The sequence below is a fragment of the Dryobates pubescens genome, chromosome 22 (genome assembly GCF_014839835.1).
Source record: "Dryobates pubescens isolate bDryPub1 chromosome 22, bDryPub1.pri, whole genome shotgun sequence".
NCBI classification, from domain to species: domain Eukaryota; kingdom Metazoa; phylum Chordata; class Aves; order Piciformes; family Picidae; genus Dryobates; species Dryobates pubescens.
In genome coordinates, this window is record NC_071633.1 from 5,149,746 (window position 1) to 5,164,495 (window position 14,750).

Here is a 14,750-nt window from a genome sequence, read left to right on the forward strand (position 1 = left end):
TGAAATAGAGTCTCAGGATCCTTTTGGTTGGAAGAGACCTTTAAGTTCATCAAGTCCAGCCGTCAACCCAGCACTGCCAAGTGGCCACGATCTTACTCAAATGCAATCCTCCTGTTTTTCTCATTAAACAACAACATAAAAGAGGGAAATTTAGAAAGTAGGATTCTTCAGCTAGCTCTGCATTAATTCAGCTCTGGCTTCTGTAGATGGAATGGGGAAAAGCTCATGGTCACATATCAAAGATAAGGTTTCATTTTTCTGTGAAAGAGTAACTGTGAGAACTGTCCTTGTACTCTGCACTGGTTAGGCCACACCTTGAGTACTGTGTTCAGTTCTGGGCCCCTCAGTTTAAGAAGGACATTGAGAGACTTGAACGTGTCCAGAGAAGGGCAATGAGGCTGGGGAGAGGCCTTGAGCACAAGCCCTATGAGGAGAGGCTGAGGGAGCTGGGGTTGCTCAGCCTGGAGAAGAGGAGGCTCAGGGAAGACCTTATTGCTGTCTACAACTACCTGAAGGGAGGTTGTAGCCAGGAAGGGGTTGGTCTCTTCTCCCAGGCAACCAGCACCAGAACAAGAGGACACAGTCTCAAACTGTGCCAGGGGAAGTTTAGGCTGGAGGTGAGGAGAAAGTTCTTCACAGAGAGAGCTGTTAGTTGTTGGAATGTGCTGCCCATGGAGGTGGTAGAGTCACCATCCCTGAAGGTGTTCCTGGGGGCATTAGATGTGGCACTTGTTGCCATGGTTTAGTAGTCATGAGGTGCTAGGTGACAGGTTGGAGCTGATGATCTTTGAGGTCACTTCCAGCTTTGGTGATTCTGTGATTCTGTTCTCAGCAGATGTTATATAAGAAATCTGTTGTGAAATGCCAGCTTTACAAATCCCTTTCTACATGTAAAGTTCTGAAAAGAAGAGATCTGAGGGCAAAGTGCAGAGTATTTGCTGAGTGAGAATGAAGTACTGAATCCCAATCTTTACCCATGGTGCTTGTTTTTAGGGACACTGCAAGGAGCACTTTGTCATGACTTACCTCAGTGTCTCTGTTAATCATAGAATCAGAGAATGGTTTGGTTTGGAAGGGACTTAAAAAGGTCATTTAGTCAAACCTCCCTCCAGTGAGCAGGGACATTCTCCACTAGATCAGTTTCTTCACAGCCTTCTCATGCCTGACCTTGAATATCTCCAGGGATGGGGCCTCAACTACCTCCCTGGGCAACCTGTTCCCATGTCCCAGCACCCTGATTGTGCAGAACTTCTTCCTAACATCTAATCTAATCTGATTTCAAACCATTACCCCTCATTCAATCACTGCAGGTCTTTGGAAATGTTCCCTCTGCAGCCTTCTTCTAGGCTCCCTTCAGGTACTGAAGGCTGTTATTAGGTCTCACCAGAGCCACCTTTTCTCCAGGCTGAACAACCCCAGCTCCCTCAAGCTGTCCTTGTAGCAGAGGTGTTAATGGACTTGTTAATCAACTTTTGATTGCAGTCTCTTTCTTGAATAATGTTTTGTAGTAATCACTCTGTTAAATGCTATTGTAACATAAGGAAAAAAAAGGCAAACAACATTTTTTTGGTGTGTGTGTTAGGCCTACTAGCATTTTCAGATTGTAGATAAATAGAAGTAATGGCTTTTAATTTGTGGTGCTGGAGTTTCTAAATTGCTGCTACAAGATCTTTGAAAGACTATTAATAGAATTTACAGAGTTAGATGTTGGACTAGACAGGGGTTGGAATATATAGAATAGAATAAACCAGGTTGGAAAAGAGCTTTGAGATAATCATGTCCAACCCAATCATCCAACACTATCTAATCAACTAAACCATGGCACCAAGCACCCCATCCAATCTCTTCCTAAACACCCCCAGTGATGGTGACTCCACCACCTCCCCAGGCAGGCTATTCCAATGGCAAATCACTCTCCCTATGAAGAATTTCTTCCTAACATCCAGCCTAAACCTCCCCTGGAGCAGCTTGAGACTGTGTCCTCTTGTTCTGGTACTGGTTGCCTGGGAGAAGAGACCAACCCCCTCCTGGCTACAACCTCCCTTCAGGTAATTGTAGAGAGCAATAAGGTCTCCCCTGAGCCTCCTCTTCTCCAGGCTGAGCAACCCCAGCTCCCTCAGTCTCTCCTCATAGGGCTTGTGCTCCAAACCCCTCCCCAGCTTTGTTGCCCTTCTCTGGACACATTCCAGTAAGTCAACATCTTTCCTAAACTGAGGGGCCCGGAACTGGACACAGGACTCAAGGTATGGCCTAACCAGTGCTCTGTACAGGGGCAGAATGACTTCCCTGCTCCTGCTGCCCACACTGTTCCTGATACAGACCAGGATGCCACCTGGGCACGCTGCTGGCTCATGTTCAGCCTACTGTCAACCAGTACTCCAGGTCCCTTTCTGCCTGGCCGCTCTTCAGCCACTCTGACCACAGCCTGTAGCGCTGCATGGGGTTGTAGTGGCCAGTGTGTAGAACCCAGAACTTAGATGTGTTACATCTCATATGGCCTCAAGGGGTCCTTTCCAACCCAGTGTGTTCTATGATTTGATGATTGTATGTTGTGAAAGTCAGTTTATAGAATTCCCCAAGTCTTTGGACTATAATAACTTAGTCCTGTCCTCCCTTACGCAAGCTGAGTTGGCAGAAACAGGGTCTGACATCTGTTTAAGTGGGTTCTTTGTTGTCAGCTTCCATTAGTTGAGCTTCACCTGATCTCCAATGGAAGGTTCTTGGTTGTTGGTCTCTGTGTATTATCCAACTGCCCAGCAGCCAGTGTCTCATAGGTGGCCTTCTGATTCTGGCAGATGTTGTGATATTGCCTCCATATGCTGAAATAGGCATGTGACTTGAGTACATTTAAATCAGTTACTAATCAAATAATCAGATGTGCATAAGCTGGTGAATGAGGCTTCTGCCTTGCCAATTTTTGACATTTTTTACTTCTGAGTATCCCAGTTGTCTGGTGCTTTGTATGTGAATTGAATCATCTCTTGTATTCCTTGGCTTTCTAACACATTGCTAGGCGTGGGAGTTGCAGTGTTTCTGCTTAATTAGATTTTCATAACTACTTATTAATGCCATCCCTTCTTTTTTGTTTTGGATGATAACCAGGGTTTTCATCTTTTGTTGGGTGACCAGTAAGTTGTGTCATGGACAGAGCACTTAGAACAACAAAGGCATGAACACAATTTAAACTTTTTTAAGCCGACATTGCTCTTATTTAAGCTTATTCTCCATCTGTGCTTACTCTTAAGAAGTTAAAACTAATGCTGTGTGGAAGAAGTGGGAGAATGTATTCCACTTTGACATTAATAGCATGACTAAACCATTCACTTTGTTCTGTGTTTATTTTAACATGGTATTCTGTGTGTTGATATAAAGCCCTGATGATGTTAATTATTTTCATTGGCATATCAGAAATTCCAAAGCGATCACAAGTCCTTGCCTAGAATCTAGCAAGTTGATAATGAGTGATTTTTGGCTTTGGAGATCTCTTCAGTGATTCTGTAGGGTACAAATCTGGCCAACACATGATCTTTAAACTTGAAATCCAACCTGCTATTCCACTAAAATGGCATCTCTCTGCAGTCCTTATGTGACAGTGCAGATGTATTTCACTGAAGGACGATGTCTTGCCAGTTGTGAAGTTGTGAATTCCCATTGTGACTTTGGGAGGGCTGAGGGAGGATTATAGGTCTATATTTAATATTTTATGAAATTTTATTATTTTCTTTATTTATTTTTAGTGAGAAATGCTTCATTTGAAATTCTGTGTGTGTGTTTTCATATTCAGACATCCTTCTGTACATTTTTGCATATGCATTTAGCACATTCTTCTGCTTGTTGGTCCAGTTACTCTTATTTGGAAAGTGTTCTCCTCCATACTAAATGAGGTAGGGGGAAAGCAAAAAAAGCAGGGCCACCTTGCCAAGGAGTCATTATTTTACCTTGTAGGTATTACAGCTTCATTTATTTAATGGCTACTTCATACTTGTCCATGCTTTATGGCCCTTTGATAAGCCTGAATTTTGGCACTGCAAAGTTAAACTTAATTTGCCTTTGCTGAAATGAGTGTCTGGGACACCACCTCTGTGCTTTGTAAATGAGAGCTGAAACATTTTAGGTTTGAGTTCCTGAAGCATTAATAGCAACTGAATAAATGATGAGGGGCTAGGGGTATTGTCACTCTGTGCTGAGGGGAATTGTAACAGTCAGTAGAAGCAAGTTCTTGTAGCAGTGAACTTCAGTTTGCTTAGGTTTAACAAAGTAATAAAAGATAAGGAGCCAAATGATGTTCCTTGAGAAGATTGTGGCAGAAATTATTTTACAGTCTCTATCCTAATAATTAATATAATATAATATAATATAATATAATATAATATAATATAATATAATACAGTACACAATATAATACATATTATATTTAATATAAATATATGCATTTTAATATACATTATATATACAGTCATAAAATATGTAATGATATTTAAAATTAAATATATATTAAACACCTATATTAAATATATAAAATATAATAGTGATAATTAGCTATTATACAACATGTATTGTTTATATTAGATATTATAATGACTACTTAATAATCTATATTATAATAATTTCTTTGTAAGAGTGAGCAGGGCGTTTTTAAGAGTCCCTGAGCAAAATGAGGGTAGAATTTAGGAAGGAACAGAATAGCTCTGTGGTCAGTAACAAGGTTAAAGACAAAATTGTGAGATGGATGCAGGTTCTGTTTGGCTGATATAATATATATATGAATGTATAGAATAGAATAGAATAGAATAAACCAGGTTGGAAGAGACCTTCGAGATCATCATGTCCAACCTATCATCCAACACCACCCAATCAACTAAACCCTGCAACCAAGCATCTTGTCAAGCCCCGCCAGTAGGCCCCACGACAGGCAGATGCTGAGGTCTGCATAGTGTAATTTCCACTGCTATTTTGATGTAGGTCATCAAGTGCCTACCTAACTGTAACCCTCCTCCATAACAAAATGGCAAATCTTTTTTCCTTTCATCCTCTTGCAAGTGACAATCATCAGTTCAAAGAGGAAAGTCTGATTGGGAATCTGGAAACTGTCTCAAGACTGCTAGCCAAAGGTGGGACTTCTAACATGCATTGGTGGACCCTCATTTTTTTTGAAGAACCAGTACAAAAAGTACATTTTTCCCTGTGATTTCAGAGCATTGGTGACTGAGAGGCTCTTTTGGGTTTCCAAGTGAACCTGACAGCATTTTTCCAGGGTTGCATCATATGTTTCACTCACACTTTCACATCCTGCATTAAACCACATGCATGCACATCAACAAGACAAGACTGTAAAAGGAGTGTGACTGGGGAATTGTTTTCATGATATTTGATAGGAGTAATTGCAGCCACTGCTGTTTCAAAGCAACTGTGGTTATACTACACTATGTCAACAAAAGTCACTTTTGCCATATGGAAACCTAATTACTTCAGAACGATCTGCTAGAAAGCACTTTTGAGATAGTCAGGCCATTTATACAAATCAGTAAAAATTATTTGTGCATTAAACCTTTCCTAAATAAGAGCTTTCGTGTGTTACAGGTTGAACATTACAGTGACGGCTTTGGAAGCATGCAAAAAGTGGCCTTTATTTAAAAGGTGGTAGAGAAATTTATTAGGTGATTAACCCCCCCAAAAAATAGAAGCATTTCTCTATGATTTCTGTGATAAAGCTGTTGGTGCTGTCCTTGAATGGTGATGAGGTATTTTGCTGTTCAGCAAGACTCTAATATTGGGGGAAATGGGCTGAAATATGAAATGCTACATTTTCGTGAGATCATGTGGAGCCAAGGATATTTATTTCTGTCGGACTTGTTCCATAAAATGACTCAAAGGTTTGTGGGGTTTGTGGGGTTTTTTTGCTTCAATAATGTAGGGTTTTTTTTCCCTTCTATAGGCCAGGGTATGCCTTGTTCTTACATTTGGATGTTTGGGCTGCCCAGGGAGGTGGTGGAGTCACCATCACTGGAGGTGTTTAGGAAGAGACTGGATGAGGCTCTTGGTGCCATGGTTTAGTTGATTAGATGGTGTTGGGTGATAGGTTGGACTTGATGTTCTCAAAGGTCTTTTCCAACCTGGTCTATTCTTCTCTTCTCTTCTCTTCTCTTCTCTTCTCTTCTCTTCTCTTCTCTTCTCTTCTCTTCTCTTCTCTTCTCTTCTCTTCTCTTCTCTTCTCTTCTCTTCTCTTCTCTTCTCTTCTCTTCTCTTCTCTCTTCTCTTCTCTCTTCTCTTCTCTCTTCTCTTCTCTCTTCTCTTCTCTTCTCTTCTCTTCTCTTCTCTTCTCTTCTCTTCTCTTCTCTTCTCTTCTCTTCTCTTCTCTTCTCTTCTCTTCTCTTCTCTTCTCTTCTCTTCTCTTCTCTTCTCTTCTCTTCTCTTCTCTTCTCTTCTCTTCTCTTCTCTTCTCTTCTCTTCTCTTCTCTTCTCTCTTCTCTTCTCTTCTCTTCTCTTCTCTTCTCTTCTTCTCTTCTCTTCTCTTCTCTTCTCTTCTCTTCTCTTCTCTTCTCTTCTCTTCTCTTCTCTTCTCTTCTCTTCTCTTCTCTTCTCTTCTCTTCTCTTCTCTTCTCTTCTCTTCTCTTCTCTTCTCTTCTCTTCTCTTCTCTTCTCTTCTCTTCTCTTCTCTTCTCTTCTCTTCTCTTCTCTTCTCTTCTCTTCTCTTCTCTTCTCTTCTCTTCTCTTCTCTTCTCTTCTCTTCTCTTCTCTTCTCTTCTCTTCTCTTCTCTTCTCTTCTCTTCTCTTCTCTTCTCTTCCAAATTGTTTAGGCCACCTGTTTAATCAAACATTTTTTCTTCCACTCTCTTAGATGCTAGTGAATATACCAAGTTTTGATTCATTAAGTGTAATAGTTCTGTACTCCTACTGATTGCTGTCAGTAACTGCTACTACCAAAGTGTGCTTTTAAAAGACATCGATGTTTATAATTGTAAAAGAAATGTTGCAAGCTCTGTGAATGTCTAAGCCTCACAGTGAAGCTAGTTTGATATGTTTAAAGTTTGTTTTAGTTGTCCAGGTGTAGCAACGTAACTTATGCATAGTCCATTACATACATGAATTTTTAGATGGTTAATTTGCTGACTCTGTTGCATGAATTTCTGACACCTAAAGCATCTGTTCTGAATGGCTTTCATTGAAATAATATCTATATTCAGTCCTTATAATCCCGTAAATCAGAAGACATATATTTAGAACCAGATTTATCTGTATGTTTTTTGTACTGGGGAGCAGCAGTGACCCAGTGGAAGACTGGAGTTTTCTGTGTTCCTGCCAGGAATTGCAATGCCTTCCCAGTATCCCCTTTAGAAAAAAGGTGGTGCAGGTTCTCCTGGCTATCTCCTTGCTTCTAGCTGCTTTTGTACTGCCAAGGGCATCTGTGACAAGGGGTGGCTCCTGTTCTTCAGGGCCAGTGCTGCAGCATTGCTCATGCCCTGTGGGCTCAGGGCCGAGTATAGCAGATTGGTTGTGCCTGCACTGAGCCCAGATCTCCTCTGAGTGCCAGATGGCAGCCACCAGCCATATAGCACAATATCTCTTTATTATTTTGGCTGGGGTTGTTTCCGGGATTATAAATAGTTTTCTTCTTGGAGAAGCCTTGCTAGTTTTCAGCAGAGGAGAACTTGAGAGCAGAGTGACATATAGGCCCTGTGGAAAATTCAGAGAGGAGAACTGATGAGTAAAACTGGGAGCTGACACAATTTGCCACTGCAGGTCTGCTTCCATATAAAAAGTAACTGTAGTTTGTCTCCTTTCCTGAAGAGCCTTGTGCACCAGCTTGCAAGTGTCAGGAGTACTGGAGCTGGCTTCTTGTCATCTTATTCCTGCCACAGTGCTGCTAATCCATTATTAGGTCATCCAGAATTTGTGCTCTAATTTAGACATAATCATTTTGAAAATTCCAGAGAGTACAGTTTTGTCAGGTGTAATTTGTTTGGCCTCCTTGCACTGACTGGTTCAACATCCATTTATCACTCCAGATGCTCTAGTCCAAGCAGAGGTATTCTGGGCAAAGAACTTCATTCTGGTTTGATTTGAACTGTGTTAAACCAATTTGTAGCTGGTTCTGTGAGAACATGACTAAGTAGCTGCTATGTACAGCTGATGTTTTATGCAATTAGATTAAGATACAATGCAATGAAATGGAACCTCTTGGATCTGCTCAAAGGCTAGAATTGACTATAAACTAGCTATTTGATTCTGAAAAGATTGATTGCATTGAGACACTAGAAGACCCAGCATAGTTGATATCAGGACCTGAGGGAACCAACAATACCATAACAGTTGTAACCAGCCCCACCTGGGACCTCAGCCTATGCTCCCTGCCCATACCTGAGGAGCACTCTTTGGAAGCACCACATTTTCTTGGGCCATGCTGTGGATTCATCTTCATCCTTGCCTCTTGCTGGCTGGGCTTTATGGCTGAAGTCTGTGTCCAGTTCTGGGCCCCTCAGTTTAAGAAGGACATTGACACTCTGGAATGTGTCCAGAGAAGGGCAGCAAGGCTGGGGAGAGGCCTTTAGCACAAACCCTATGAGGAGAGGCTGAGGGAGCTGGGATTGTTTAGCCTGGAAAAGAGGAGGCTCAGGGGAGACCTTATTGCTATCTACAACTACCTGAAGGGAGGTTATAGCCAGGAGGGTGTTGGTCTCTTCTCCCAGGCAACCAGCACCAGAACAAGAGGACATAGTCTCAAACTGTGCCAGGGGAGGTTTAGGTTGGAGGTGAGGAGAAAGTTCTTCCCAGAGAGAGTTGTTAGCCATTGGAATGGGCTGCCCAGGGAGGTGGTGGAGTCACTGTCTCTGGAGGTGTTCAAGAGGGGACTGGATGTGGCACTTGGTGCCATGGTTTAGTAATCATGAGGTGTTGGGTGATGGGTTGGACTTGATGATCTCTGAGGTGTTTTCCAACCTTATTGATTCTATGATTCTAAGTCCAGCTTCTGCTGTACCACTGCATTTAGCCTTGTCTTCTGCTGTTTCTGACTTGTCTTCCTGGGTAGACGCTAGACCTGACTTGTTGCCTCATTTTGTCGCAGGAGAGTTGGCCCAAGCTGGTATGTCTCCAGCACTGCCCTGCTCGGGTGCTGTGGGAGTGCGCCGTTGCCCATGAGGGCTACCACCACCTCTGCTGGAGTCACCCCTGGCTCCTGGCTTATCTTCCCTCATGGAGCAGCCCGATGCTGGCTGCTCCTTGGCTTTTTCCTGTCTCACTTCATGCTGCTATCAGGCAGTCAAGCATCCCTGCCCACACTTCTTGTTCCTCATCTGCCCCAGAGGAAGTAAGGTCAGGTTAGACTTTTGCTGTGGAAATTATTTTGAGGAAGGAACTTCTTGGAGGTTTTTTTGCAATGTTTTGTGTAAGGTTGCAGTAGACAATCATGAAACAAAAGGCTTGTTTTTACAGCTTTTCTCCACTTGCAGACTGGACTGGCTGACCTTCCTCCAGCTGGCTGCCAGAGAGTTTTTTGTGACTCCTTTTTTTTTAGCAGAAGCCAGTGCTCTTTTAAGACTATTAGACTTGTCCAATTAAAATCTCCAGAAAAAGAATGTAGGAAAGGGGGGGAGGTGGGGGTAGAGGTGGCCTAATGCTATGTTATTTCTTCCTGAAGGCTGTAAGCCACAGGGGGAAGCAGTCTGTAGAGGATAATGAGAATTTGCCTCAGGTTCAGATAGTCATTCTTTCTTTGAAAAAGTTAGTGTGATGTGGGAATTGTGCTAGTCTAGAAATCTGCCTAGTGCTAATAGCATTCTTGGTTGGTTGCTTGCTTTGCTTGGTTTTGGTTGGTCTGTGAGGAATATAGCTTTCCTCTTTCACAGGTTCACAGAATACATTGGGTTGGAAGGGACCCTCAAAAATCATCTTGTCCAACTGCCTTGCAATGATCAGGGACACCTCCAACTGGATCAGGCTGCCCAGTGCCACATCAAGTCTGGTCTTTAATATCTCCACCCACATCTCTGGGCAACCTGCTCCAGTATTTTACCACTCAAGTTGTGAAGAACTTTTTCCTAATGTCCAACATAATGTACCCTGCTCCAGTTTAACACTATTGCTTCATGTCCTATCACTACAAGCCCTCCTAAACACTTCTAGCCTTGCTGTAGGTCCCCTCCTCCCTCTTTCTCCAGGTTCAGATATTGATATAATTTACCAGTAGCATCTCCTTTGACCAAACACTAAAGCTCAAAATTGCAGTGCTAATATTCCTAGGCTGATGATAATACTGATTCAGCTCTGTGATCGTCACATCCTGTAGCCCATCACAACGCTTTCGAAAAGACTTTGTGGTTGACAACTTCATGCTTAATTCTTCTTTGGTTGGAATCCTTGAATGGACAAGGAAATGTGTTGGTGGCAGGTATTTTAATGTCATGAACACTTCAGCATTATGTTAGCATGTATCCATTACCTAAAGAGAGAACTTCTGTTTTTCAGACCTTACCGGTACGGAAGATTCCATGCAAAGCCAATGCTCCGTCAGGGTCTTTTTTTGCACGGGACAACACAGCAAACTTCTTATCATGGTGCAGAGATGTAGGGGTGGATGATACCTGCCTGTTTGAGTCTGAAGGTTTGGGTATGTACTTGTTTACATAATAGCTGGCAATTTTAATGACTTTGGTGTTTTGCCTTGAAAGACAGAATAGCTCTCTTTAAGAGATCCTGACTCCAAATCTGACCTGTGTCTGCCATGTTAATTCTGTCGCTTACCTGAAGCATGAACAAGGACACATCACTTAAAATTCATTTAAGTTGAATTTGAGAGGAACTTAAATGAGACAAACATCTTGCTGTGATTTCATGCATGCAGAGGATTTTGTGATTGTGGAATGCTGTTCCTTAGTTGGATGTTTAAGAAGGTGCTTTTCTCTTTCAGGAGAGTAGGATACAAGTGCATGCTCAGTTTGGCTGCAGACATTCATCTGCAGACATTCTTCATGCAGACTCAATGGGTGGCTCAGGAGGCAAGAAAATGTGTCTTCTTAATATTTTTTTTTTCTATCCTATACTGACCTCTTCTCCCTCCAGCTTATTCCTCTGTGCAGCTCTGAACAAAAATTACCTAACACTAGTGCTTCAGGATGTCCTATCAAAAGATTAAGAAATTATTGTTGTAATAGAACATACTCTTCATTATTTTTAGTCTTCTCTTTTCAAAGAGAAACTCTCACCTTGAGAGTTTGTTTGTTGTTTGTTTGCTATCTGAATTCAAATAGAAGTGTAAAGCAGTTGTGGTGATGGACAGCTTGGTTTCCATAGAAGACAAGTGAACACACTGTACTGAATCAAGAGGCTTTTTTGTTCTGTTGCTCAAGAGGTCTTGTCTGCATTGCAACTGATCTATTGTTTTACAGCCTTATTCTTCTAGCACAACTTCCCCCTCACCCCCCCCCTTTTTTTTTTTTAATTTGCTTGATCTTTTATCCTGTGGAGTCTTTTAAATTGAATTACATTGTTTTAGAACTCCAGAGGAAAATGCTTGGCAGTGAAGAAATTAGTATCACAAAGGTGACATAGTATGGTGGGTATATGTATTGTCTCCATTATGTTAATTAAATCTTCCAAATGAAACTCTTACTGGACATGGTAAATCACATGGGAGATGACCAATAAGATTTGAAGTGAAGAAGTTGGACATTGCTTAGTACAATGAAACTTGCAAACATAAGAAAGAACTGTACTAGCTCTTTGCATTTTAAAAGATATAATGCTCTCCAATTCCTCTGTTCCTGTGATGCCTTTATTTTGTAAGTTCTCCATTGTAGGTTTTAGGGCAGCAGATCCACACAGCTGTGGTAATTCAATTTATGGAAGCAGTCTAGATGGAGACTTTTATAATTATGGTGCTCAAACATGAATTGTGTAATCCTTGAAGGAAATATTTCTTGGCCAAATAGTAAGAATGATAACAGTTTGTATGATTGCTTTAGTGAAGTGAAGTTCTGAACTCTCTCGGTAACGTGGTGTTGTTGGATGATTATAGGATTTGGAACCAATGAATATTCTGCATCTCTTCTATGATAGAGTCTACTCAGCAAGAAAAGGGTTTGCCACTGAGTGTGCCAGCATGCTAATGTGTGTGTTTGTTTTGGGAGGTGTTGGATGATGTGGCTGTGTTCATGTTTTGTGCTTGTGTATTCCATACACACAAACTGTGACACGGTCTTCTTTTGATGCAACTTATTGATTGAGTTTAGTGGGCAGCTTCCCTAAAGAAAAGCACCCAGTGTTTTAATGGAAACGGTGGACTTAACCACGAGCACCTCTGATCTCTAGTCTAATATCATTTGGATTAAGACTTTTGTTAAAACAACACCACTTCAATGTTGATTGCTTAACATTTTTTGTTATGCACACAGGGCCTTTATACTCTTTATCCAATTTCATTTTATGAAATGGAAGGGCTTTCACCATTCTCTCTCAGTGACACATTTACAGCTCGGAACAGCACATTAAATTTTTCATGCAGTTGCATCAGAATAAGGCTTTGTCCTGTCTCTCACAACATTTTACTAAACAACTCATAATACTATTGAATACATCTCGGTTTGAGGACTATAGAAGCATTCTGGACACTGTTATTACTGCCTTTGGATCAGCATCTTAAATTCACGGATTCCAGTAAATTCCTAGTGTTAAGATGATCTCTATATTAATACTAGACTAATTCTTTACTATCCATAGAGTTAATGTGCTTGAAACCTTAATTGTTTTGAGGCTTCCATAAATGTTAGTGCTGAATGGGGGATGGGGGACCACAACTCCTTGATTTAAGTATGTGGTCGTGTAACTCTTTCACTCAGGAGTAAGGAAATGTTTGGGACAAGTTAAGAGTAGAAGTTGTCAGAGCAATGATTAAAAAACCCAACACACCACCAAACAAACCAAACCAACCAAATAAAATGAAAAAACTACTATAGAATCAGAAGGAAAAGTAGGAGAAAGTGAAAGATGACAGGAAGAAGGCTCAAAGGATCAACCTTTTGAAGACCTCTCTAATCAAGTATGAAGGTTTGGTGGCAATTGGGATAGTATTTTGATGTTGCTACTGAATATTTTTGGAAGAAATATCTATAGCTCCATCACATAGCTCCCATCAGGAGGATCTGTATCAGACCTTGTAATGGGATCACTAGTTGTGTTTTGTTTGATTTCATTCATACAAAGGTAGCATTTGGAAACTCAGCAGTACCCTAGAGATCAGACAGTAAGTATTTAAGACTAGCACCTAGTTAAGGGTACTTTTGTGTGTCTTATATACACACATGCCTTAATTCCATGTATAAGGTGGGGATAATAATGGACTTACTGCACAGACACGTTAGGGAAAGCTTCAGTTTTACTCATCCTTGGAATTCTTCACATCATACAGTACTCCATTCATGTGGAGTGCTAATAGCAGCCTTCAAGAACTTGAAGGGGGCCTACAAGAAGCCTGCAGAGGGACTGTTTGCAAAGGCCTGCAGTGATAGGATGAGGGGCAATGGTTTGAAAGTAGAGAAGAGGAGATTTAGGTTGGAAGTGAGGAACAAGTTCTGCAACGCGGGGGTGGTGGAACACTGGAACAGGCTGCCCAGGGAGGTGGTTGAGGCGCTATCCCTGGAGACATACAAGGTCAGGCTTGACAAGGCTCTGAGCATCCTGATCTAGTGGAGCAAGTCCCTGCTCACTGCAAGGAGGTTGTAATAGATAACCTTCATTGGTCCCTTCCAACACAACCATTCTATGATTCTGTGTTTAGAAGTGCTTCAGAAATACCAATTAACTCAAGTTCTATGAGTAAAACTAAGAAAGAAAGTGTGTGTAATGTTTCTTCTGTTTTCTGGGTGCAAAGAAAGTGTACAAGTAGGTTTTTTTTTCAAGAAGATTATTAGGCAGACTTTTGAGAGTTACTAAATACTGAGTTCTTCCACTTATTGTGGAATAGCACCAGACAAAATATTCAAACTAAGTACTTGGAAATCAGAGCACTTGAAAGTGTTAGTTGTTTGCTCAAGGTTATACTGAATGCTTGGGACCAAGATAGTTGTGGAGATGCAATCTCGTGGCCTTCACTCTGTATCCTTACCAGTCTCTCGCTGGGTGATGAAGGCCATTAAATGTCTGTATTTGGGGAAAAGAATTGAAAATCCAAATTATTTCCAGTGGGTATTGCAGTGTACAAAAGCACACTTGTTTGTCTCTGAAGTCCCTGAATACATATGCTGGTATAGTCCTCAGGAATGCTAACATTTTCTTGTTGGAAGTGCTGTGTCACCGTCTCCTTATCAGATGACCAGATGTTTGGTTTTGTGCCTGGTTATTGCCTGCACAGCTCTTCATCTTCTAACAATGATTCCACTGTGTCACGCTGTTCCATGTGAAATGCATGAAATGTGCCTAGATTATGTTGAGTCAGATTTGCTAAGGGACGTTAAACCTTGTCAGAAAAATATTTCTCCTTTCTTCATTAAATCTTCTGCCAGTTCTATTTATGGATCTTTTTGGCATAAATAAATAAAAATTAGTTGAGCTTCTATTTTTCTCCTCCCCTCCAAAGTCATTCAGATGTGAGTGTGTGTGAATTGCAGTTCAGAAATATTGGACTCCCTTTGACTATTCTAAAACTGATTTACTCCATTTAGATTTTGGGGGTGCCTTATGTCTTAAAATGAAGTTTTATTTTTAGGCATTAAGACAAAACCATCAGAATAGAGTTCTAGGCCCATGAGTATAACACT

The 14,750-nt window shown here is 41.2% G+C and overlaps 1 protein-coding gene across 2 annotated transcripts in view; it reads left to right on the forward strand.

Annotated features, from left to right (window-relative positions):
* GAS2 (growth arrest specific 2) overlaps positions 1 to 14,750 on the forward strand; it is an 83,082-nt gene that overhangs the window by 28,657 nt on the left and 39,675 nt on the right. For both annotated transcript variants that reach the window (XM_054171663.1, XM_054171662.1), the window contains exon 4: positions 10,465 to 10,606. In XM_054171663.1, the coding sequence (XP_054027638.1) occupies positions 10,465 to 10,606 (142 nt within the window). The remainder of the gene's footprint in view (positions 1 to 10,464; positions 10,607 to 14,750) is intronic.